Source organism: Triplophysa rosa, unplaced genomic scaffold, assembly GCF_024868665.1.
Source record: "Triplophysa rosa unplaced genomic scaffold, Trosa_1v2 scaffold355_ERROPOS142749+, whole genome shotgun sequence".
In the NCBI taxonomy this organism is placed as follows: domain Eukaryota; kingdom Metazoa; phylum Chordata; class Actinopteri; order Cypriniformes; family Nemacheilidae; genus Triplophysa; species Triplophysa rosa.
Window position 1 is genome coordinate 30,623 of NW_026634360.1, and position 27,166 is coordinate 57,788.

The window sequence follows — 27,166 nt, forward strand, 5'->3', positions numbered from 1 at the left end:
TCAAAATTAACAAAACTGGAAAAGTGCATTCAGGCTATAAAACACTGGATGACTAGTAATTTTCTTCTGCTAAATTCAGATAACATTTACATTTAGTCATTTAGCAGACGCTTTTATCTTAAGTGACTTACAAAGAGTTCAGGGATCAATAAGCGACATGTCATACAGGAGCAGTAATACAATAGGTGCTAATACAAAGTTACTAGTTTTAACAAAAGCCAGACCACTACCTGTTGAGAGAAAGAGAGAGAGAGGGTTCGTGTTTTCTCATTCGTCTGCCAAGTATTCACAGAAGAGATGGATTTTAAGTAGTTTTTGAATGTTGTGAGAGATGTGGTTAACTGGACCGAGCTAGGATAAAACTTATCATACCAAATACCTGCAAGCAGAATATTATGGATTGCAACTTGCAAATAGGATGCACTGCTACTTCAGCAAATATAGTTAAAGACCTTGGTGTTACTTTGGACAGCGTCCTGTCTTTTGAAAACCCAATCTCAACTGTCACAAAAACAGCTTTCTTCCATCTTAGAATATTCCGTCGTTTGGACAGTTTGTGTATTTCTGACGCAGAAACACTAATCAAGTCTTGAAGTCATAAGTGAATTAACTATTGTAATGCACGATTCAGTGGTTGTCCTTCATCATCATTAGTCAAATCACTGTAAGAACTCTAGCATCTGCACTTTGAGCTTACCAAGTCTAGAAAATTTGACCACAAAGTTTCGTCCTTGAAAAAAACCCATTTAACTCCAATAAAACTATACAAACATACTGTTCCACTAGAAAGTCTGCTACATAACACCACTGGGAGTCTCAATTCTTCAGAACCACCACTAGTTTAAACTCTGTGACCAAACAAAGTCAATTTGTATGAATAACATACCCAAGTTAAACCAGATACGTCTCGGTGTCTTTACTTAGAAAGATTTGGAGTTAAAACCAGTTTTGAAAGCTGCAGAGAAAGGGTTTAATAAAGCCACGTCAACATTTCCATTTGCCAAATATTTTTTTTATTTTCTGTGCCAAAAAAGATTTTTAAAACATCAAGTAAACAATCGTGACTTCACTCCTTGCACAACCCTGAATTTGCTGCGAGATGAATGTTGTCTTTCAGCAGGCACAAGGAAGTTTTCAGTGTTGTGAGAATCAGTCTGATGATGCACCCGTGCTGGATATGCATACCCAGACTGCAATAAACTGGGTGAAGAAACAAGCAGATCACTGGGTTTTGCCATAGATTGGGAACTAAATCCAGATTGAGAATGGGACCTTGACTGCTCTGGAGTTGATGCAACACCGTATTCAGTCAGCGCTGCTAGAGGGGTAGAATCATAACTTGACTGTGCCTGGAACCTCGTCTGCACTGGTTTCTCTGCAGAAAAGAATCCGGGCTGTGCGGCAGACTGGAGCTTTTGAGGCTGGTAGCTAGGAGGCTGAAGTTTAATTGGGGGCCTGTAGGTTGGTTGCACTGGCTTGACCAACATGGGTGAAGGCTGGTACACATCTTGGTCTGGTTTTGATAGAGCTTGGTTGTTAGATGCCTCCATTGTGGCCTGGTCAGTGCGCAGTAATCTAAAAGCATAACTTGTATGTCCAGGCCCAACAAATGGCAGCGAGCTTGGTTGCTGCTGGGATGAAGACTCATAACTAGATTGTGCTGGCTTGGGTATGAAACCAGATTGCAATGGCCTGGCAGAGACCTGGTGGCTGGGTGACAATGCAGACCCATACCTGGACCGCCCGGGTTTGACTAGAGCGTGGGAGCTGGACTGGGCCACTGTCAGGTAGCTGGCTTGGGCTGGTTGCTGGCTGCTGGACTGAGACATTGAAAGATAGCCAGCTTGAACTGGTTGTTGGCTGCTTGACTGGGCCACTGATGAGCCAACTTCGGCTAACTGTGGCCTGCCGGACTGAGCCACTGATAGATAGCTGACTTGGGCTGGTGGCTGGCTGCTGGACTGAGCCACTGATGGATAGCCGGCTTGAGCTGGTTGCTGGCTGCTGGACTGGGCCACCGTCAGATAGCTGGATAGAGCTGGTTGCTGGCTGCTGGACTGGGCCACTGTCAGATAGCCAGCTTGAGCTGGTTGCTGGCTGCTGGACTGAGCCACCGTCAGATAGCTGGCTGGAGCTGGTTCCTGGCTGCTGGACTGGGCCACTGATAGATAGCTGGCTTGGGCTGGTTGCTGGCTGCTGGATTGGCCCACTGTCAGATAGCTGGCTGGAGCTGGTTGCTGGCTGCTGGACTGTGCCGCTGCTGGATAGCTGGCTTGAGCTGGTTGCTGGCTGCTGGACTGGGCCACTGATAGATAGCTGGCTTGAGCTGGTTGCTGGCTGCTGGACTGGGCCACTGTCAGATAGCTGGCTGGAGCTGGTTGCTGGCTGCTGGACTGTGCCGCTGCTGGATAGCTCGATTGGGCTGGTTGCTGGCTGCTGGACTGGGCCACTGATGGATAGCTGGCTTGAGATGGTTGCTGGCTGCTGGACTGATCCACTGATGGATAGCTGGCTTGGGCTGGTTGTTGGCTGCTGGACTGAGCAACCGTCAGATAGCTGGCTTGGGCTGGTCGCTGGCTGCTGGACTGGGCCACTGATGGATAGCTGGCTTGAGCGGGTTGCTGGCTGCTGGACTGATCCACTGATGGATAGCTGGCTTGGGCTGGTTGCTGACTGCTGGACTGAGCCACTGATGGATAGCTGGCTTGGGCTGGTTGCTGGCTGCTGGACTCAGCCACTGTCAGATAGCTGGCTTGGGCAGGTTGCTGGCTGCTGGACTCAGCCACTGATGGATAGCTGGCTTGAGCTGGTTGCTGGATGCTGGACTGAGCCACCGTCAGATAGCTGGCTTGGGCTGGTTGTTGGCTGCTGGACTGAGCCACTGATGGATAGCTGGCTTGAGCGGGTTGCTGGCTGCTGGACTCGGCCACTGTCAGATAGCTGACTTGGGCTGGTTGTGGGCTGCTGGACTGAGCCGCTGATGGATAGCTGGCTTGGGCTGGTTGTTGGCTGCTGGACTGAGCCACTGATGGATAGCTGGCTTGGTCTGTTTGCTGGCTGCTGGACAGAGCCACTGATGGATAGCTGGCATGGACTGGTTGTTGGCTGCTGGACTGAGCCACTGATGGATAGCTGGCTTGGGCTGGTTGCTGGCTGCTGGACTGGACCATCAAAAGACAGCCAGCTAGAGCTGGTTGTTGGCTGCTAGACTGGGCCACTGATGGATAGCTGGCTTGGGCTGGATGCTGGCTGCTGGACTGGACCACTGACAACGAGCCAACTTCTGCCAACTGTGGCCTGGTGGACTGATCCGCTGATGGATAGCTGGTTTGGGCTGGTTGCTGGCTGCTGGACTGGGCCACTGATGGATAGCTGGCTTGGGCTGGTTGTTGGCTGCTGGACTGGGCCACTGATGGATAGCTGGCTTGGGCTGGTTGTTGGCTGCTGGACTGATCCACTGTTGGATAGCTGGCTTGGGCTGGTTGCTGGCTGCTGGACTGAGCCTCTGATCGATAGCCAGGTTGAGCTGGTTCTTGGCTGCTTGACTGAGCCACTGACGAGCCAACTTCTGCAAACTGTGGCCTGGTGGACTGAAACACTGTCAGATAACTGGCTTGGGCTGGTTGTTGGCTGCTGGACTGAGCCACTGACAACGAGCCAACTTCTGCAAACTGTGGCCTGGTGGACTGAGACACTGTCAGATAACTGGCTTGGGCTGGTTGCTGGCTGCTGGACTGAGCCACTGATGGATAGCTGGCTTGGGCTGGTTGCTGGCTGCTGGAGTGAGCCACTGTCAGATAGCCGGCTTGGACTGGTTGCTGGCTGTTGGACTGAGCCACTGATGGATATCTGGCTTGGGCTGGTTGCTGGCTGCTGGACTGGGTCACTGATGGATAGCTGGCTTGGGCTGGTTGCTGGTTGCTTGACTGAGCCTCTGATATGGAGCTAGCTTGTGCTAACTGCCAGCTGCTGGAATGATCCACTGACTGATTGCTTGTCTGTGGTAGCTGTTGGCTACTGGATTGGCCTGCAGATTCATGGCTAGCCTTTACTGGTTGCACAGCAGTGCCTTGTGCTGTTTGATGGTTACTAGACTGAGCCACTCTCTGGTAAAGGCTATGCTCTGGTTGTTGTCCCCTATACTGAGAAACAGATTGGTAGCTGTTATGTGGTATCTGCTGGCTAATGGATTGGGCTTCAGACAGGCTGCTGGTTTGGACAACTGACTGGAAACTTGCCCGCAATGGTTGCTGACCGCTGACCTCTCTCACAGACTGGTAGCTGGTTTGTACTGGTTGTGCACCACTAGCATGTGAGGATTGTTGGCTGCTAACCTGAGCAACAGACTGGTAACTGGACTGGCCAAGTTGTTCAATAGGGGCTTGGAGAGCCAGTGGTACAGGTTTAACTACAGATTCACTGCTATGCATTCCCGGTTTGAAAAACCCTTCACTTATAATCTGGACAGGCCTGGTACCTGAAAAAAGCCTTGAACCAATTTGGGAAAGTCTAACCTCACGGGGTTTAACAAGTGAAAGACCACCAGCTTGAGGTTGGGCCACAGATTGAAAACTGGCCTGTGCAAGAACTGGGCTTTCGGGCTGAGATCTACTCAGCACTGACTGCTGATTACTGGGCTGAACAATGGTTCCAGAGACCACATTGACAGGTTGTTGGCTACTGGGCTGGGAGTGAGACTGCTGGTTGTCAGATGGGGTCAAGGACTGGTAACTAGCCTGTGTTAGCTGCTGGCTGCTGTCATGGGTTATGGCTTCAGAGCTAGCCTGAGCAAGTTGTTGGCTGCTGGGTTGAGAGGCAATCAATGAGAGGTGCTGCAAAATGGGCTGAACTATTTGGCTGCTAGACTGGGTAATTGACTGGCTACTTGCCGGTGCTACTTGCTCCACAACAGGACCCCCCATAGCAAGCTGCACAGGTTTAAGAACAGACTCGCTGCTTCGATTAGATCCACTTGCTATCAGTGTTCCTGAAGAACTAGTTTGAGTGTGTCTGCTGCTTCCAATGCCATAAGCATTCTTAGTACCATACCAGCTGTAGAAACTCTGTCGTTTGACACCAGTCGGCATTAAAGGACCTGCATCCATTCCAGGCTCATAGTATCCAGAAGAACCTCCATTGCTATCAGAGTTGAAACACAAAACTAAAAAAATAAAGTCTGTCAGTTAAAGGGTCTGCAAAACTTAAATGCATAATTTGGCTGGCTACTCTTACCACGCCACATAGAATCATGAACACCAGAAAGCAGGATCATCAAAGAGAACCTGCAAAACAATGATATTCAGTTGAACTTGAAAGTGGAAATACAAATGCTAAAAAGGACAAAAACATACCTTAATATTCTTAAAGTTAATTCACCCATACTGAACCAAAAGTGCAACAACCCCCACTCAGCACTCCTACTACAGATACATGTGCCCCAACTTGTGTCACAATGACAAAACTGATGTTTTTAAAATACCTGCATGCCAATCACTAATGGTTCTGAACAATCAGTTGTCATAGAAACCAACAAAAGACAATTATAGGATTCAGGTGTCATCACTCAGGTAAAACGTCAACCCCTTTTTGAGTGGGTCTGCAAATGCTTTATAAAAAACTCTTACGTATTTGTTTAGTAGTGTAATGCAGAAGTTCACGTTTCTAGCCTGAAGTTTTCTATGTTTGATTCAAGTTGTTAAAGTTTGTAGTTAGTGAAGTTATGCTAGTCAAGCTATAGTAAGAACATCTTTTTGAGAAAAACTTAAAACAACTATCAAAATTCACCTTATTATCAATAATGTCAATTGCCAGTCATGGTCATGAAAACGTAAGGGTGAAAATGATCTACGCTGACACTGACAGACAACAGTCATTGAGTTATTGGGGTTTGTTAAAACTGCATCCATGATAGCTGTTCACTATGTTGTCATTGTAAAATACACTTGTATATACTTCTACCAATATTCATTGGCCCTCGTGAAAAATAATCATGGTTTTATTATGTTAAATATTATCAATTCAGTAAAAGTGTCGTTTAAGAAAACATGGCTAAACTTGAACTGTAATTTAATTGCTGCCACAGATTTCAATTAAATTGGCTTTTCAAATCATTTAAACGTACTACTTTAATATTGTTTTAAAATTACTCATCAAAAATGTATTTGAATAAGTTACAGCAGCTCACCTCTGGTCACAATTTTAAATGATAAGTGAAAACTATTTGTAAAGCCAATATGATTGTAAACATGTAAGGCAGCAAAACATTATACAGTGTACAGCAAAACCATATGGTTAACAGTTTTAACATATACATTTGCACAGACACGTTGACAAAATTATTGAAATTAGTTGTATAGCAATGATCATAGACAATCATCATCATGACAGTTAAAACTAAAGACCGTCTTAACAAAACCGGCACTTATACAGTACAAGCTTTCTTACATTGGAGTTGTTAGTAATTTTTTGCATGCTAAAATTGGCTATATGCAACTACACATCACACCGGAAAATATACAAGTAGGCCTACAACAAATATAACAGTTTTTCACTAGTACAAACCAGAGTATACAAACGCTGAGGCCACCATACAGCGTCTCTGTGAAACTTGCTAGGCCATAATCAATCATGGGACCTTTAGCATGAAAGAAGAACGAGGTTCTGGGCTGTGAAACCTGTTTTTGTATTTTAGTGTAGTGTTTTCTTTCTTATATGGGCAAGAACTAATTTTCTTCGCTGCTTGTTAAGTTCTGTTGAGAATATTTTTAAGATGATAATATTACAAGTAACCATATTTTGTGGAGGTTGATTACTGCGCTGGTACCCATACAGAGTCGGCGCCACGAGGGGGCACGAGGGGGCGTGGTCCGGCCACTTCAGTCACTGTGCCCCCTCACTTTTTAAAATGATAAAAGACGAAATCATTTAAAAACATTTGGAGAATGAATTTGGTTTATAATTATTAAAGAAACAACAAGAGCAGAGGGTAAAATAATGTATTTATTCGTTAACAGGTTTTAAAGACATTGTCTTGTGCTGTACTTTCATGTGTTGTTAAAAACACAAGCTAAAGGGCTGCTTGCGTCCAGCGGCAATGTTTCTGTATGCATTGCTTAACAAGAAACGAGCATTATTATTATACAGACGGTGACAAGTGGAGATACAGGCTGTCTATCAGAAAGCAGCAGCTCGCTCTGTAGTGTTGTGATATAGATGCCATCGCTTTCTTAGACATGAAGCTCTACTGGGGAACAGTCCCCTGCATACTTTTTCTGTCACTTTTTCTTTAAAGCCTGCTTTTGACATTTTTCTATATATGTGTCTAAATTAGTAATCTTCATTTATTAACTTCCGCTGAATTTATGTAGGCTATGATCGGTGTATTTCCAGTTCTTTTTGTCAAAACGTCGTACAACATTTCCTCTCCTCCAAGTTGATGTTAAAAAAATTAGCCTTTCAGTTTCAGTCTCTATCATGTCTTTTCGTTCAGTTCAATTTATTAGCTTTGAAAAAGCTATGCGAAATATGCAATGCTGTCCTCGAAATGGACATTTAGAATTGTTAAACTTCAAAACGGCAGCGCGCACTGGATGAAAAGCTTTGTATCTACAACTCGCAGGAATTGCGCACCAATGGACAGGATTTAACTAGATTTTTTATTGTGTTATAGTTAAACATGTCTGGCTCTTTAATGTTAATCAATGAAAAAGGCAGTGCGCGGCTGACGTGTGCGGACATGGATTTCTTCGCGCACTCGTTATGTGCGAATGTGCCGCTTTCACAAGTGTGATTTGGTTAGCCTACCACGTTGCATATAGATCAGGTTTTCCGTGATTATCTCTGATAAAAAAGTAAATTGTTAAAACTTAAACTTGAGAAGAAAACTGGGGTATGGCGGAGTGCCGCTTCTTAACAGCAGAAGAGCCGCACAGTGAAACAGAACAGAGCGAGACCTCAGCCTGTGCCGTGTCTCAACCTCGAATTGTCCAACCTGTCAGATTTTACTACCGCAGGGCAACATTTAGGCTATAATCTAAACCACATCGACAAAATAAACAGGTAGGATGATTTTACAATTCAAAATACCCTGTCAGATAGTCACTACCAGTTTAAAATGAACACATTAAATACATTTACATCGTAAATACCCTGTCAGATTATCCTACAAGCATAAAAGAAACATTCATTTACAGATTAATTTACAGCGCAATACTATAATTGTACTACCAGTACTAAATAAATATGAAGGCCTAGAATGATTTAACAAGGAAAATACACAATCAGATTCCCGTAGCAGTATAAAATAAACACGTAGGATGATTTTATAGCGCAAGAAAATGACGTAACATTGATGTGCGCATGCCTGGTAGGATAATCTGACGGCTAGAAAGAAATTTCGGGACACCAGCCCATTCTAAACCCCTAAACCCTGGCCCCCTCACTTTGTGTTATGTTTTATGGTTCTAAGACCAAAATAAAGAGTCTCATACACTAATGAATTTCGTGTATTCCTTTACTCAACTCTTTTCACATGTATCTTTTCTGTCACATGTTTTTTATCTTCTTCTGCCATTTCCACCCCGTCTCAACACGTTACGCAATACTGCCATCTAGTGGTAATTTATACAAACAGCAGTTATACACTGATCATTACACTTTGTGCACCTGGCGCCGACTCTGTACCCATATCAAGGTTAAATTTAGGAATGGTATTTGATGCAAGTCATTTGATGACGTTCTGGTTGGCTGTGCTCATGGACAATAGATTGTTGCTTCCCCCTTCAGGTCATTTCTATGTAGTGCAGATGAGGGCAGTGATTCATTTTTTCATTTTCTTGCGTAAATGTCAGACATTTTTAAGAGATAATTTTCTCACCTAATTTGCATTACTTATTAAGCAATTACAGAGCTAACAATTATCAGTTTGCATAACTTTTATTGAGACATGTTTAGTGCATGAAAAATCCAAATGTTTTAGAGTTATGAAAGTACTGTAATTAAGAATAGAGTTGTTCTTGTCCTGCTTTATAAAAAGTTGATCAATGAAAAGCACTGTACTATTGGTTAATGGTGTTTCATTTCTTCCTTTTTTATAGACCTGTAATTCCCCAACAGTAGCTTGACAAACATTGAACCTCTTAACTGGCGCAGCCCTTTCTGAGCCTATGAATGCACTGTTGCCACTGAAATGACTGTAACTCGTGAATTCTTTGGAATACAGACCTACGGTTGGTCTCGTTTGAAAGAAGAAAATTAGCAGATTATTGATAAAAAACGAAATCACAAAATAAAACTTGTAGTGATTTGGACATGGAAACTAAATTGAATAAATTATTTGTATAAAACTTTGTACACTAATCTACACTATTTCAATGTTGCTGTGGGTCAATGTGAGAGACACCTATTAAATTAAAAATTGTATATATAATTAGTAAATGTGATCATTACTATACTGGAACAATAAAACACAATAGAATAGTGCAGAACTTTTACTATTTATTGCACACAACTGGTCAACATATAAAATCTAAAAATAAATTATGCTTTTAAAGACATATACTAATTTCACAACTGCTAAACATACTGTACTGTACTACTTTTCGTAGTTTCTTATAAAAGTAAACCATTTGATAACAAGAAGTATTCTTAATGTTTTGAATATTGATATGTTAGTTTGTGCATACTTTAGATTGCATTTTAGGAGACGGAATCGCAGTTATTGTTTGACAGCGGAGCACAAGGATAGTTTTACTTTCGCTATGAAAATGTTTTGTGTTTTGTGTCTCTGTGCTTTGCTTCACATTGTCGTGAAATAAAGGCAGAAAGTAAACAAACAATCAAACACACACGCGCACACACGCACGCACACACACGCACGCACGCGCACACACACACACACACAGGCTGTAGCGTCATATGTTTTAGCATTGATGTACAGTACACATTTTCAGCACGTTTCAGTGTGGATAGGCAGCATTTGGAAAACACTTGAAAACGCTAGTGTGGTCCTGAAAACTCTGTTTTCAAAGGGAAACGCATGGACAAGGTCTCAGCTAATTTACTAATTTTGTGGCGGAATTTCGACTCCCCGTGAGATTTTGACTCCCCTACTTCTGATTGGTTCATTCACGTAGGATACTGCTTTGTGATTGGTCCCTATCTTTAAAGCCCGCCCCCGTACCTTATCCTAACCCTAACCTTTGTATGGGACAGTGTTGCCAGGGTCGCGGTTTTCCCGCACAATTGGGATATTTTGAAAATGCAGTAGCAGGAAAAATTATGGAGCCGCGGCGTTGCGGAATTTTGGGCTACTTTCATAATGTGCTGCGGCCGCCAAAATGTTTATTTATATTGTAAGGATAAATGTTAATTGATGATATTCTTAATGTGTATTCTTACTCAGAATGAATTCCTGGCAACTCCAGGACCGGACCTTCTCAAAAGTGTGGGGAACGAGCATCTGACTGACAGGTAAGGTTGGGCTACAGTGCAGGGAGGGACGCGGGAGCTCAGCTCAACCAAAGAGGAAAATATAGCGGTGGTATTAGACAATGCATCCGAATTATGTTTGTACCAATGTTTCATACTAAGGTGCATGTCATGTTGCACAATGAAAGAAGTTCAGGGCAGTTGTGGCCTAATGGTTAGAGAGTCGGACTCGTGACCAGAAGGTTGCCGGTTGGATTCCCAGGGCTGCGGGTAACGACTGAGGAGCCCTTGAGCAAGGCACCTGACCCCTACTTGCTCCCCTGGCGCTGCAGTGATAGCTGCCCACTGCTCCGGGTGTACGTGTGGTCACCACTTGCTGTGCGTGTGTTCACTACTCTCTGGATGGGTTAAAAGCAGAGGTCACATTTCGTTGCCTTGTACATGTGCAATGACAATAAAATATGAAAACAGTGAAGAGTTGCTGACCGCACAGCTCTGATCTCTCTGCTTTACAACAGCACATGCATTGATACAGAGAGAAATCCAACACAGGGGTCAAGGGTCAAGAGCCCAAATAAAGCAAACACTGATCTCCATAATGCTAGTTTAATCACTTGCTAATATTATTTTATTATTGAGTTTAACTAACTTAAAATTAAAACACTTCTTTACTTAAAAATATTGATGTAATTAGTTACCTAAAAATGTTTAAGTACACAACCTGTCCGGGTTTACAGTGTAGTTGGCCATTTTGTTTAACACTTAAACTTCCTTTTTGTATTTTTTCATTTGTTCTGCAAGTGAAAATATTCTCAAAAGGTTTGGTAATGTAAATATGAGCAAAGTTTGTACTGCACACTGTCAGAAAAAATGTGTCAGATTTGTACCTTTAGGGGTACAATGGTTAACATCATTTTCTGATGTCACTGGATCTTAGTTTTCTTTGGCACAACATATGTGTTAGACAGTAAAGTAAACGTCACATTAAACTCAAGAGTCAAGAGCCCAACTAAAGCAAACACTGATCACAATAATGGTGATTTGTTTCAACATTAATTGCAGGTGCAAAAGTGATATTGATTCAATGCAATTAACATTGACCAATCAGCTATTTGTTGACGTTGATTCAATGATTGCTTGCTGTCTGGGTATCCATGTGGAAAGGTACAATATGTGTCCCTTTGAGGGTACTGCCCCAGTGACAAGCCATTGTACCCCTAAAGGTACAAATCTGACACATCTTTTCTGACAGTGTACTGTACTGTTTCACTGTAACATTGTAATGCTGCTAGACCTTAGTGCTGCATTCGATACCATTGACCACAGCACACTCCTACATAGACTCGAAAATTATGTCGGCATTAAGGGAATAGCTTTGAAATGGTTTAAATCTTACTTATCCGACCGTTTTCAATTTGTAGCAATAAACAATGAGGTGTCACGCAAATCGCAAGTCCAGTACGGTGTACCACAGGGCTCAGTCTTAGGGCCTCTGCTCTTCGCATTATACATGCTACCTCTAGGAGATATAATAAAGCGACACGGAGTTAGCTTTCACTGTTATGCTGATGATACTCAACTTTATATTTCCTCGAAGCCTCATGAAACACAGCAGTTCCATCGAATAATGGAATGCATAGTCGATATAAAAAACTGGATGAGTAACAACTTTTTATTACTGAACTCGGACAAAACGGAAGTGTTACTTATTGGACCGAAAACTGCTATAAGTAACAACCAAGAATACTGTTTAACTATTGACGGATGTTCCATAAAACCCTCGTCGTCAGCAAAGAATCTTGGCGTTCTATTCGATAGTAATCTGTCATTTGAGAGCCACGTCGCCAACACCTGTAAAATTGCGTTTTTCCATTTTAAGAATATATCTAAACTACGTCATATGCTGTCAATCTCAGATGCAGAGAAGTTAATTCATGCATTCATGACATCAAGACTAGATTACTGTAATGCACTGTTAGGTGGTTGCCCTGCAGGCTTATTACAAAAACTCCAATTGGTCCAAAACGCGGCAGCTCGAGTTCTTACACGTACAAAAAAGTATGAACATATTAGCCCGGTTCTGTCAACCTTGCACTGGTTACCTATAAAGCATCGCGTTAACTTTAAAATCTTGCTTATTACCTATAAAGCCTTACATGGTTTAGCTCCTCAGTACTTGAATGAACTCCTTTTGTATTACAGTCCTTCACGTGCATTACGCTCTCAGGCGTCCTGTCAGTTGGTAATACCTAGAATTTCAAAATCAAGTGCAGGTGGTAGATCCTTTTCCTATCTAGCGCCTAAACTTTGGAATAGTCTTCCCTGCACTGTCCGGGAGGCAGACACACTCTGTCAGTTTAAATCTAGACTAAAGACGCATCTTTTTAATCTTGCATACACTACTCTTCCATAATATAAATCTTCAGAGGGTTTAGGCTGCATTAGTTAGATCAACCGGAACCAAAAACACAACTGATGTACTTGTTGCATCAAAGAGTACAGAACAGTACTCTACTCTCAGCCAGTCTTGTCTCATTGTTCCAAGGTTACCACAGCGAGCAGGATGCAGTTCATGGCCTGACCTGATGGTAGAGCGGAGACCTGACAAGAGCTGAGATGATAGAGCTGGATAAAGAAGGGCGTGGTCACTTGACACGTCTTCACAACAAAATTTCAAATGCTATTAGATTATGAATGATAATCTTAAACTATAATTTACCTTATTAGTAAATTTATTAGTAGTTCCTAGTAGTAATTTACCTTATTAGTAGTTCCTACAGGCAGAAACTAAAAGCTGCCAAACCTATGGTAAGGACTGTTAAAAGATGGACCAACGAAACAGAGTGGGCCTTACAAGCCTGTTTCTAGTGCACCGATTGGAGTGTTTTTGAAGCTGCTACCAGCGATCTGGACGAGCTCAAAGAGACTGTAACATCATACATCAGTTTCTGTGAGGATTTGTGCATTCCTACCAGGACTTCCTTAAAATACAACAATGATAAACCATGGTTCTCAGCAAAACTCAGACAGATTCGCCAAGCCAAGGAGGATGCCTACAGAAAAGGGGACAAAGTCTTGTACAAGCAGGGTAGGAACACATTGACAAAGGAGATCAGAGTGGCTAAGAGAAACTACTCTACAAAGTTGGAAAACCGGTTTTCAGCCAATGACCCTGCGTCTGTGTGGAAAGGCCTTAAAGACATCACCAACTACAAGCCACCATCCCCCAATTTTGCAGGCAATCAACACCTGGTCAATGATCTGAATGACTTTTACTGCAGATTTGAAAATGCTGTCTTTACACCTCACACCAACTCTGACATTCTCTCTACACAACACCTATCACCTTCAGTCACCCCACCTCCTGCACTTCAGATCAGTGAAGAGGATGTGTGCCGAGTCTTTAGGAAACAAAAGACAAGAAAAGCACCAGGCCCAGATGGTATCTCCCCAGCCTGTCTTAAAAGCTGTGCTATTGAACTGGCCTTCATCTTCTCTCAGATCTTCAACAGATCACTGGAGCTGTGCACAGTTCCTTCCTGTTTCAAGCGCTTCACCATAATCCCCATCCCAAAGAAACCCAAAATCACAGGACTGAATGACTACAGACCCGTCGCTCTCACATCTGTGGTCATGAAGTCATTCGAGAGACTGGTACTGGCTTATCTGAAGGACATCACAGAACCCTTACTGGACCCCCTGCAGTTTGCCTACAGCGCAAACAGGTCAATTGAGGATGCAGTTAACATGGGGCTGCATTTTGTCCTGAAACATCTGGATAGACCAGGGACCTATGTGAGGATCCTGTTTGTGGACTTCAGCTCCGCTTTCAACACCATCATCCCACCACTGCTCCAGACAAAGTTAACCAAGCTATCTGTTCCTGGCTCTATCTGTCAGTGGATCACCAGCTTTCTGACAGACAGGCAGCAGTTAGTGAGAATGGGGAAACTCACATACAGCACCCGCACAATCAGCACTGGCGCCCCCCAGGGGTGCGTTCTCTCCCCACTGCTCTTCTCCCTGTACACAAATGACTGCACTGCCCAGGACCCTTCTGTCAGACTTCTGAAGTTCGCAGACGACACCACACTCATTGGCCTCATCCAGGATGGTGATGAGTCTGCGTACAGACAGGAGGCTGTGCAGCTGGCTGTCTGGTGCAGTCATAACAACTTGGAGCTGAACACACTTAAAACAGTGAAGACGATTGTGGACTTCAGAAGAAACCCCCCTGCACTCCCCCCTCTCACCATCATGAACAGTCATTCAGGTTCCTGGGCACCACCATCTCTCAGAACCTGAAGTGGGACAATCACATTGGCTCCATTGCTAAAAAAGCCCAGCAAAGGTTGTACTTCTTACATCAGCTGAAGAAGTTCAACCTCACAAACTCTATTAAAACAGATTTACTCAGCTGTCATAGAGTCTGTCCTCTGCACATCCATCACTGTCTGGTTTGGCTCAGACATCAGAAGACTACAGAGGACGGTTGGGACTGCTGAGAAGATCATTGGTGCTCCCCTGCCCACCCTCCAAGAACTGTATACATCCAGAGTGAGGAAAAGGGCTCAGAACATCACCCTGAACCTCTCACATCCAAGCCATCATCTCTTCACAATGCTGCAGAGCACTGAGCACCAAAACAACCAGACACAAAAACAGCTTCTTCCCTCAGGCCATCTACCTCTTGAACAGTTACATGTCTTTACACACCGTGCAATTAATAACTCTGTGCAATAATAATTAAGTGCAATATTAATGATATCCTCCAGATAATACACTATCTATTTTTATACAGCCTTTTCTGTCAATTATATTTCATTCATTCTGCTGTATATAGCACATACCTTGTACTACAATAGTCTATTCTTATTTTTTACTTGTACATATTTACATACATACATAGCTTTACACTCTCTATATATTTATCTTATGTTTATTGTATTGTATTTCTTAATTGTTTATACCCATAGGCCCTTATTTAAATCATTGTGTACTGTATTCTATTGTGTTATGGTCTCTGTGTACTGTTGTTGCTGTTTCTGTGTTCTGGATGCTCCTGTCACCAAAACAAATTCCTTGTATGTGCAAACACACTTGGCAATAAAGCTCTTTCTGATTCTGATTTTCTGATTATTTATTTTATTTAGCCTTGTTGTGCAAGCTCTCAGGAGCTTGTGCAGAGGCAGCAGCTTTTGCCAGAGGGGAACTGGAATCCCCTGGTTGGGCCTGGGTTCTCCGGAGGTTTTTTTTCTCCATTAGAGTTTTGGGTTCCTCGCCACCGTTTGCATACTGTTTTGCATCTGCCTGACCAGGGGGGCTGCTTTAGAATTTAGAATTTAAAGTTTTACTTAATTAATATTGCATATAGGAATTTATAGTCTGTTATATTTGACCTGTGCTTCTCTCTCCTTTATCTTAAATGTGTGCTCTCACTGTGTGCGTGTGCGTGCAAAAGTGATATTTATATGGGCAGTCATGGCCTAATGGTTAGAGAGTCGGACTCGTGACCAGAAGGTTGCCGGTTCGATCCTCAGGGCCGGCGGGTAACAACTGAGGAGCCCTTGAGCAAGGCACTTGACCCCTACTTGCTCCCCGGGCGCTGCAGTGATAGCTGCCCACTGCTCCGGGGGTACGTGTGGTCACCACTTGCTGTGCGTGTGGTCACTACTCTCTGGATGGGTTAAAAGCAGAGGTCACATTTTGGGTATGGGTCACCATATCTGACTAATAGGTCACTTCGCTTCTCACTTCACTTTATTGTTTTATACTGTTGTATGAGGTCTACTTATGATGTTTGCATGGTTTTTACATTCAAAAACATCAAAATCAATAAGTAATAGGCTATTTTCTACCCGGGTTTTGAGGCCGGCTCTGCAGACGCTCGGTTTTAATGGGCGTGACGCATTGAAGACTTTATAAGTAAACGCCCACTGCTTTGATTGGATAGCAGTTTGTGTAGCTGGAGCCTTGTGTGAATTTGGTTGGAGGCGTAACGTTAGGTCACACATTAGCACCATTAACAGTTTTCGTAAGGGAATTAGTATTATCTGGAGACCTCTTGTGATTTATAAATGACCTCCCCACATCAGTATATCATGTGACGCATTCGTGGACGTGATGGCAAGGCTCTGCGTATAGTTTGTATAGCCTATAGTTGTATTGTGTTTAGTGATATATGACCGTACCTGTCAGCATTTGAGACCAGTGATCGCGAACCGGACAAAAGATCACTGTGATCGCGGGTCTCGAATGTTACGAGAGTTTCCGTGATAAATAAACAAACGGGAGACTCCCGGTAACTTATGGATATCACCCAGCACCCAAAATAATACCAAAACACTTCAACAAAGCAGCCTTTATTATTCACAAACGGTGGATAAAACCTTGAAAAATGATATATGAGCTCGCCAAACCACAGAGATCCTGATTCGCACGGGCTTAAGATCACAGACAACCTCTGCAATTAATACAAATGACTAGAGGTCAGGGCACATCAAGCGATCTGTAACAAAGCATTAGTGACGCATAGTTCAAAAACGTTTTACTCACATAAGATTGCTGCGCCACTCCTGTCGGATCCAATATTGACGGCACAGCACTGCTTTTAACCTTTTTGCCTTGTTCACGAAGGAATCCTCGGAGAAATGAAACGAACAAACGCTCCATGTTTTTCCCACGTGAGCTGGAACGTCTTTAAAAATAAACTTCAACCACGCATTCCTAATATCAGAATCTGAAGGAAGGTTATGCAGCGACTGTGTTCTTCCACAACCAGGGGTGGCACAATATTTAGTGATCTTTAACAGCATGTGTGTTTGTTTATTGCTTTGCTTGCTCGCTCTACCTGGTTCCGCGCCACTGGTTCTGTCATGCGTGAACCAGTGGGCGGGGCTAGAGAAGTAGTGGTAGGGTAGAAGTAGGGTTTATTTTCACAGAACACCAAGATGACAGTTGAGTCTAGAACACCTACATTTAGTAAGTGAGAGTGTGTGTCTGTTGTGTCTGTGTGGTCAAATACACTCAGTGATCACTTTATTATGAGCTGGTGATGCACCCATACCGCTTTGTTAAGGACGAGCATGAGTACTGCTACTTTCTTTCTACCACTCTCAGACACCTCTAGGTTTTTAGAATGTGGCCAGTGGCAGAGTTATTTCTTATGGCCAGCTGGTTTTGGGCCATTATTGGGCCAATCTGTTTTGGCTACCTGCAGTTAGTCAGGCTCAGTACCACCAGAACAGACTAAGACACAAAGTTCCGCCATTAGTCTGGGGGTTACTTATAATTCTGAACAGAAAACCAGCCAGCGGAACAGTTTTCGCATGTCTCACAAAGAAAAACAGACATATCTCTTACATTTTCATGTGTTGTCTTCAATTTCCATCAACATGATTTCTGTGGGCACTTGGCCCTTTGCTGCCAGCTGCTGGTCCCTCTGTTCATCTTTTTAAATCCATGCCATGAGTTTTAGAATGGTACATGATGAAGTGGTCACTAAGCGCAACGTTTTTATTGTGTGTGAGATACTTTAAAATGATCATGTGGTACATACACTAAAACACATTTGACTCAAATATGGCAGGGAAAAATGAAGAGTTATGTGAGTGTAAAACTGGCCCAATGTCTTCCCTATTTGTCAACCCTGTTCTGCAGTCCAGAAAGTGCCAGTTTTGAAATTAGGAACATGTGAAAGCATGTATGTGGCATGTAAAGTATTTGAAACATACGTTGGAATTAAACATAATTTACAGATCTTACAGATGAAAGGGAGGGCATCAGAGCAAGCTCGATCATCTCTGAAACCATTAGGATGTATAACAGCACAAGGCCGGTTATTCAGCCCGCCAAGTTTGGGTTGTCCAGCCATCCAGTTAATTGAGGACATGTTGACATTTGCTCCATTTGACCACTTCCACGAGTCCCTGAACAGACCGATCCATGCTGAGGTAACTCCTTGCATCATCTGCTGCAGCTGGTCATTCTCACTTTGACTTCGGATGGTGGCCAGATCTGTGTGATGTTGTCTGCAGTAACTCTGAGCTTCATGCCAGGTCTTCAGGCTCGTGACGAAAACAAACCTGCTCGCTCCTGTTTCCTCCTCTGTAATAAGACACACCAGAAAGAGTTGAGCAAACAGGTTTCTTCATGCAGCAGTCCCTGTATGCTGAAGATGAGATTTAGTGTTTATTGTTATCTTTCATTACAGATTATTGTTCTCATTAGCTAATAATGGTGTTCAAATAGTCAGAAGAGGTCTGTCTGACTGGTTTATAACTCCAGAATCTACTCAGGGCGTTGTCTTTAAATATTACATTTTTAGTTTACACATTAAATCATTTTTTATATATATTCTTGTCCAGTGAGACCCAGTGCAAGAACTAGTCAACTAGAGCTGTAAGATTTTTGCAAAGTCATAGTTGAATGAAACTGTCTGCCGCAGCCACATCTCATGTTCTTTATAGCTGTAGGGATGTTGAACATGCTGTCACACTGCTAAATCAATGAGACATGAAGAATCAGTGTATGGAACACAAGAATGATGACAACCAATAGACTAAAACAGATCAACTGCGACGCGTACTGGGAGTTGGGCATGATCCTGAAAAGGAGCTGTATGTAACATTGACACCTAGCGGTTGAGCTTGGTATCGCAGTCCAAATTCAAAATATTGGCGAGGGGTTTTCCTCGCCCCTCCTCCTCCTCAGACTCAGGAGTGGCCAGACACTTACAGGAGTGTAATGGAAGCATAAACTCTTACACTGTACGTTGACTTGATAATGTATACGTTTGCAGTGGTTTTGTTGTTCGCAAATATAACTCAACCAGCATCTTATTTCAGAATTTGCGTCTCCCTGAGGTCAGATTAACTGGCCATATTGCTTTTTACGTTTAAATAACCATAGTAAAACGGTATTACTCCTCGTAAGTAGGGCTGTGACGGTGGTAAAGTGCCATGACGGCGAACTGACACCAGCGCTAGTGCACGTCACTGTGACAAATATAAGTGTAATAAAAGTGACAGTAGTGATAAGGATTGCTATTTCTAGCCTTTCAGTTGTGGATGGTTTTATTTAAAATATTTTACATTAACACCGAAATTATTGGCACACGTTTCCGTTGGTGTGTTCGAGCCGGAAATGCACGGTAAAACCAGGTTATTCTGCGGGTTCTGCAACGGATCCTGTTGTGAAATGGACAGACACATCAAATCAAAACCGGCTATGACCCGCTTGCTTAGTGTCGGAGCGCGCGCAGGTTCTGCCGCGGTTGCGGAGAGACATCTCTTCATTTGCGCTCCTGCGCAGCTGTACACATTTGTCAACAAGTACATTTCACATCAACGAGTAGGAAAAAGTAACCTTTTAAATGCCAATCTGAATAGGAAATCCAGGGTAGAATTAAACAGTTTGTTAAAAATGGAATTGTTAAGGACTGTAAGGGTTAATACGCCACTGACTGAAGTTACTGCAACAAGCTTTTTTATTTAGTATTTAGCTTTCTTATATCATTTAAGTTTTCATTATTTACTGATGTTTATTTAAATGTTTTATATGCTGTAGTGTGCCGTTTCACTGATGGATTTGCGCATTAAACATGGATGGATGCTTCGTCCTGATTTATTTCAGATATCATATTTCAAGTATTTAACTATTTAACAATTTCAAGTATTTAAATAAATTCTATATGTCTCTTCCACTCGTCATGTGGTTGCTACACGCATATATATATATATATATATATATATATATATATACAGAATATATGATATGTAGGCTATATTTACCAACCATCAAACTACAGGGTTTGATTTGTCCATTACCGGTGGTAACAAAACTGCCACCATCACAGCCCTACTCGTAAATTGTCAAATAATAATAGTACCGGAAAGGGTGATAGGGTGTTTTAACTTCAACACATGATGAATCTCAACAACAAAAGACATTCAACAAAAGAAAGCTTCATGCTGCAATGCATGCTGGGTAACATCATAGTACAAAAGTCCCAGCATGCATTGCAGTTGATCTGTTTATCTGAATTAGTTTGATGATTGTCACCATTGTTGGGTTTGTTGACAGGATTCTTCATGTCGAACTGATTCAGAACTGTAAGAGTTTTGTGAAAATCATTTATTCTGGTAGTTGTCTATAACACGGTTTTAATCTCTTTAAACTGTATCATAATTCCGCCATCAAGTATCAATAACATATCACACTCAAAAGTAATTTAAAGAACTTCAGTAATGAAATAACTATCATTTTCTGACCCCACTAGATCTTGGTTCTCTTCTGTCACCATTGTTGAGATTCATACACCGATTCCTCATGTCTAACTGATTAAGAACAGTTTTGTGAAAATCATTTGCTCTGTAAATTGTCCATAAAACTGCTTAAATCTTTTTAAACTGTGTCATAACTCCACATTCACATATTAAAAACATAAGGAAAAAGGTGCCAGTCTTATGTTAAGGCCAAATTCATTAACATTTGTTGCAGTGAAATGTACATTTTCATGTTTCAAGTTCTTGAAATTAGTATTACTTCATATATTTTTAACGAACGAATATGAATTTACTAAGAACAACTGCTCCAAACAAGTAATGTTAATAAATGAATTATTGATAATCATTTAATATTACGTTGATATTTTTATACCTAATGTAAGTAATGTTAACGAATTCTGTGGCTCACCAGTTTTGAACCATTTTAATATGGTGATGTGAGCCGAGCAAACGTGATCCGGGCATCCAGAGTGTAAACTTAAACTATTTAAACTAGCTTGCGATCTGAGTGAACAAAGATTTAGGAACACATACAAGTGATTTTTTTATATTTTCTGTACATTAAAAAATCATGACAGAAGAAGTGAAGAAGTGTTAATAAGACCTGACTCTAAGGTCTTCTGTAACTTAACCTTGTGGTGACGCAGTTTTATTCTCATGAAAAATAGGCATATTCGAATAGCATTTTTAATATTCGAATAGTTATTGCGGATCGAATACTCGGATATTTGAATATTCGTGCACATCCCTACTCGAAACACCGAGGATTTAGTGAGGGCCCAAGCGAGACTCACGTGAGCTGCCAGAACCAACGCTATGCTTGATTTTATTTCATATGACTTTCCATGGTTTTTTATGTTAACGTCATAAATATGTGCTGGGAAAAAGTCACGTGAATGAGATGTACAAATGTTTAATGATGACAATAAAACTTTTTGAAAGAAAAAAAAACAGCTAACACCACCTATGCACCTTCCTAAGGTGTAAGGTGTGGGCCGGATTTGGGTGTTCTATATTAACGTTGTTAATTGTTGAGAATTGTAATTTATTGTTAGGCTTATCTTGTTTCAAAAACAATCTCAGATATACACACGATGTGTGTATGGTTGAATACTGCTGAATAAAAGTCAAGACCCTTCTGATGGCTACAACTCGGCTACGTCTGTAGCCCCAACAGAGCGTTACTTAATGTCTTATTTATTTATACAAACAGTTTCATACGTACGCTTTTATATATTGAATAACTAAATTGTTTTTCAGAAGTGTTGGCTTTATTTCTTACCATTGTAGCAAAAAAAGGGAATTTGAAAATAGTACTCTAGATCATTCCATTTGCCATCCAGCATTACACCATGTGCCTGTTTCCCAGCGTAGTTGCTTGGCTCTCCAGAGTCCCAAAGCACAAGCGCCATCCTCTCATCTTGATAAGACCACCGCCAGCTGGTCGTTGAACATTCCAGTCCAGACGGCTGAAGTCAATGCAGGTTGAACATCTCTCTGTATATTTGTCCAGTCTTCATTGTTTTGAACAGTGGCCAGGTCAATGTGATTCTGTCGGCAGTAAGCTAGTGCCTCATCCCAGCTCTTGCTCTCCTGGATGAGAACATACTGACATGTGATGCTCTGGATCAACAGACACAGTCCTGCTGAGAGAGAAAAGTGTTGAATGTTACGGCGTACAAAATCACGCAATTTACCCCTAATACAAAAAATGAACAGTTGGATCAGCTTCATTTTTTTAAGTGTTACCAATTGAAGTCGTTTTTTAAAGTTGATCCAGCTGATCACGTTTTACCGTCTTGTCAGCTGGGAACAACTGTTCATTTTTTACAGTCACAGATGTCATGTGTTCATCTGTTATTTACTGTCGATGTTCATCTAAGTCAGTTGTGGTTATTGTGTTTTTTCTCAGGGTTCGTACACCTTTTCCACAGTCAGTGTTTTATAAAACATAGATTTCATAGCAAATAACGTCAAAAGGAAATGTGTAAGGAATCAACGTTCTCGTTTTCACACACTTTTTTCCTCTGCTGTTGTGTAGTTTCTCATTGGGTTTTTGATAAACAGTCTAACTGTGCTTACACTTAGACCCACACTTCCTGCAGCAATCCATATAAACAGTTTTTGAACCGCTAAAAAGTCAAATTAGATTTTTGACTCGGACATCAAAAAACAGTGCTGACCAACAAAAGAAAGTTTCATGCCGCAATGCATGCTGGGAGTCATGGATGAGTTTTGTACTTTGATGGTACCCAGAATGCATTGCGTTTATCCGAGTAGTTTGTTCGGTCTCTCCTGTCTGCCCAGGAAGAGCTTTTCACCAAGAGCTCTGTTCTGTTACAAAGTACCTCAACTCTCAAACAGGTTGACTTGCAATGACACTCCCAACAAAAACCAATATGAAAAAATGTAGCTTAACTTTTATCACCTGTGTCTCACATAGTTATAAAACCTAGGTAAAGTATGAACATGAAAAGCAAAGGGTCAAGATCCCAACTAAAGCAAACACTCATCACCATAATGGTGACTCAACAATAAATATCAACATGTAAACTTGTGTTCATTCTCAATAAGAACTTGTGTAGACGTACAACAGAAATAAAGTGGCAGTGATGTCTGTAAGTGAAGGTGGTGATGGTGTTTGTGGACTTGAGAAAAACTCCTTGTAAAAACTATGAATTTCACTGTTAATTTCCCAGATAATTTTACAGTGTTTTTCCATATTTTTTACGGACGTTTTCTTACAAACGTTTTTTTTCGTGAAAACTACAGAATTTCACAGACATTTTTTACAGTGTACCCTCAATCATCATTTTTTTCAGTGTGTCCAATCAAAGAGCTTCATTTGTTTGAGCTAGAAATCAATACAATCATAAAGTGATTTGTTCGTGTTAATTGAACAGCATCAAAAAAATCATTTTCAGTGTAAATAAAGGAATAAATGCTCACTGACCTGACAGAAGAAGCAAATGAGACAGCCTTTCCATTTCTGATGAATTTAAAGGGTGTAACAAATCTGAAACAGTAGGAATATTGAATCATGACGCATATTTAAATAAGCAAAATTATTTATAAAACAACAAAACATCTGAATAAAAATCTGTTTACCTGTATGACCAGACAGAAGATGAAACACTACTGACTTCTGAGGTGTCTTTCTGATGAATTAGTATGATCTGCACATCCTGGCTATGATTCCTCATGCAAATCTGCCTGCATTTCATTTCGTGCCAACCCGGCTTCAGTTTGAAGATACTTAGATTTCCATTTTTCCTTTTCCATGTTGTTTTTAATATGAGGCGCTGCATTCAAATAACAAATCATCCGGGAGAAGCAAAGTGCCATTTTTGTTTAGCCAAAGCAAACAGAGAGTCATTGTTCTTGTGTTAAAAGTGCAGATCGTTCCTGCGGTGTTGATCTGATGAAGTCACTTCACTATACAAGCAAATGGAGCCCATCAACCAAAACTAACCTAAACAATCCAGTTTTAATTTAGAAACAAACAAACATCACATCACCTGAATATTCCATCACACTTTAGAAGTCATAACATGTCTTACTGCTTTTTTATTTAGTTAAAAGTCAACTTTTGACTCTAACCTGATAAATGATATTTGATGATTTAATCATCATGAAACGACTTGATTCACAGATTGTGTTTTTCTTACATTCAATCGTGCCAACCATTTGCTTAAGTCTTAATTTCACGTTTATTCTGCCACAATAACCTCTAACTTAATGTTGATTGTTACCAATGTTGTGATTTATCTTTTGTTTGTTAATATGAGAGTGGTTTTCCTGTATCGTGACAGAAGGGCACAATATTGTGTTTGCAAAGTCTTCTATCACACTTAAGGGAGTTATTTTGCAATAACCACTACATTATCACGTTTATTACATGACCATACATGACCAGAGGTGGGACCAAGTCATTGTTTTCAAGTCACCATTAAGTCACAAGTCTTTGCATTCAAGTCTCAAGTCCTCTCAAGTCCCAAGTCAATAGAGGCGAGTCCAAGTCATCTCAAGTCCTGAATGTTAATGAACTGAATCAATATCACTTTTGTGCCCACAAACATCACCATTATTGTGATCAGTGTTTGCTTTAGTTGGGCTCCTGATGTTGCTTTAGTTGGGCTTTGACCCAATGATTGTATTTTAATACAGCTACAACAGCCAAAGAAAACTAATTTAACATTAAAATAAAAGAGTCAAAAGCTCTTCATGCTCTTCTTCTCGCTCTCGCAGGTGGACGTGTGTACGTGCTCTTTCTCTAAGAAAAGTTGTTACATAGCGGAATTTCACGTTTGAAAAAAAACTTTCCGAAACATATATGAACCTTGGGGGAGTGTATCTATCACAGACATATTACGTCATAAGTCCAACTCATTTTTTGACAAGTTGACCATGTCAAGCATGAGAAGCCAGCAGGTTTAACAGTGTAAAGAAGTCTGAACGTATGAAACACTGTTGAGTTTGGGCACCCCTGGGTAAAAAACTCAAGTATTATACACCTCTGCTGTTGGGGGCTTCGTCATAATGGAGATGTAACATAGATCAGAGGTGGAAAGTCCAGGGGCCAAAGAGTAAAAGTCCTGCCATATTTATGTTTCACCCATGAACCCATGAGCTGATTTCACCAGAGGAATAATTCAATACATCAGTTCAGTTTGACACCTGGACCTTCTTTGTCTCAGAGATTTTTTGAACTTCAAGATCGATTTCAAATCGAAAAATTCAGCTAACAAAGTTTGTTATAAGAAGGTTCCTTGGAGCTTTTTCGTGTTTTTGAAAACGTTTTAAAAACATAAAAAATCAATTTGAATGTTTTTAGAACGTTCTCAGCTAACAAAAGTCACCATCATGGTGAGCAGTGTTTCCTTGAGCTGGGCTCTTGTCCCTTGTGGCGTGTTGTAACAGCGTGTGTGCGATGTACTGTAGTTATGGTCATGAGAATCTAATCAAATGAAATTCACCCGGGATCATTTAAATCTCCATCATGTTCTAGTTTCATTCACTGAACTCATTTGATTTGTAAATTGTGTTCTTGGTCCAAAAAGAACATTTTAAAAATCAGGGCGTTTTATTTGCTTTTGGATTCCTAGTGTGTTTGTTTTCTCCTGTGTAGAGACTTTGGTATAAGCCAAATGGTCGGAATCAATTAAAGAAGAGCCATAAACGCCCTCCACTCCTTGTGTCCTGGTTTCTCGATACCGTCATCAAAAGACCAGGGCCAAACCTAACTCCAGGGGTGTCTGGATTTAGGTTGGTTCTTCTCCTGAAAGTGTTGATAACCCTTTTGTTTCTCCGTGAGATATTTACGACTCATAAGCTTCAAAGCAGAGGTGAGAAGTCTCTATGTTTTGTCTTACCTGGAATTTAACATCTGAAGCTATCCAGAGAAACTTCTCTGACAAATCGGAACTAATGTGATTAAACTGTCCTTTTCTATAAATATATGTAAATATCTAGGTTATATGTTGTCACTCTTGCCATTTTTAATAATCTGTAATTGTTAAATAGGGAAGTTTAATTCAGGCTTTGTTTGTATTCCTACATCCGAATGAATCATGTCTTGATGCACTTCAAACCTTAGCATATTTAATATCTAAATGTTTGTCTTTACAATTCCTCCATGTTTATATACATTGTGTGACTATAGAACACTCTATACTTATTATGTTATAATTTGGATTGGTATTTAGTAAAGTTGCTAGGAGGTCATAAAGATGCAAATTAGCTGTTGAGTGGACAAAGAACCTCTTCCCTGCTCCACTCTGATTGGTCGATTCAAACTCAGGTGGGCATGCCCTCTCATGAAGTTAAATATCGAGCCTGCTCTGAAAACGCAAGCTTGGCCTTTTTGCTCTATACCTGCCCTCATCAGAAACTGGTTCGTGGCGTCTCTTCGGAGACTGCCCTTTTCCCCCACTGGGGCGAAAGAAGGAACAATGGACTTCTGCTGCCTCGCACACCTTGATGAGTCACGCGACTGGTCACGAGGCCCGGAACTTTTTGCAGGACTGCATTCTGAAACCTCTAGAACAATTCCATCTCTACACGTGCATACAGATATTGGTCCAGCACAGACCTCGCAAGTATCCGATTCTATACATAGAATAGCTGCGTTAAGTTTGTGCCTCTTTGTTAAATTGCTGCCATGCTCTCACTATCTCACTAACTCTCTTTCTCTCTCCACGCTCCCTAGTGTTACGTCCATTGGGAGGCATGTATATAAAAACGTGTAAAAAGATTGTCCTGTTGTGATGCAATTGTGTTTTGCTTCCCAGTTGTGCTGTTCTCTTTGCACTGTCTGCCTAACAGATTCAGCAATACCACCTGACGTCTGTTACAGCTCGTTAAGAAGGCTACTTAACCTGTGAGCACCAGCCTGCTGGGAGACGGAGACCGAGACAGAGACGGAGACGGAGACGGAGACGGAGACCGAAGGG

The 27,166-nt window shown here is 41.5% G+C and overlaps 1 protein-coding gene across 3 annotated transcripts; it reads right to left on the bottom strand.

Annotated features, from left to right (window-relative positions):
• Positions 1 to 1,005: 1,005 nt before the first annotated feature.
• LOC130550542 (paternally-expressed gene 3 protein-like) lies at positions 1,006 to 24,563 on the bottom strand. 3 transcript variants are annotated; one of them, XM_057328038.1, is made up of 6 exons: positions 23,823 to 24,563; positions 23,668 to 23,730; positions 21,997 to 22,357; positions 18,184 to 18,534; positions 5,233 to 5,282; positions 1,006 to 5,161 (listed from the first exon to the last, which is right to left on the bottom strand). In XM_057328038.1, the coding sequence occupies exons 5-6, from the start codon at positions 5,270 to 5,272 to the stop codon at positions 1,047 to 1,049; spliced, it is 4,155 nt and encodes a 1,384-aa protein (XP_057184021.1). In that variant the 5' UTR covers positions 5,273 to 5,282; positions 18,184 to 18,534; positions 21,997 to 22,357; positions 23,668 to 23,730; positions 23,823 to 24,563; the 3' UTR covers positions 1,006 to 1,046. The 3 variants fall into 3 exon arrangements, with proteins under 3 accessions (XP_057184021.1, XP_057184022.1, XP_057184020.1); XM_057328039.1 differs by having other exon boundaries at positions 21,997 to 22,360; XM_057328037.1 differs by lacking the exons at positions 18,184 to 18,534; positions 21,997 to 22,357; positions 23,668 to 23,730; positions 23,823 to 24,563 and adding an exon at positions 5,352 to 5,431.
• Between the last annotated feature and the right edge of the window lie 2,603 nt (positions 24,564 to 27,166).

What these genes read in the sequence shown, in the direction of transcription:
- LOC130550542 (XM_057328037.1), bottom strand. Translation starts at nt 5,380, where the DNA reads ATGGGTGAATTAACTTTAAGAATATTAAG. An exon ending in TTAACTTTAAGAATATTAAG is followed by an intron (nt 5,283 to 5,351) that starts GTATGTTTTTGT and finishes ATTGTTTTGCAG; the next exon opens with GTTCTCTTTGATGATCCTGC. An exon ending in TCATGATTCTATGTGGCGTG is followed by an intron (nt 5,162 to 5,232) that starts GTAAGAGTAGCC and finishes TTATTTTTTTAG; the next exon opens with TTTTGTGTTTCAACTCTGAT.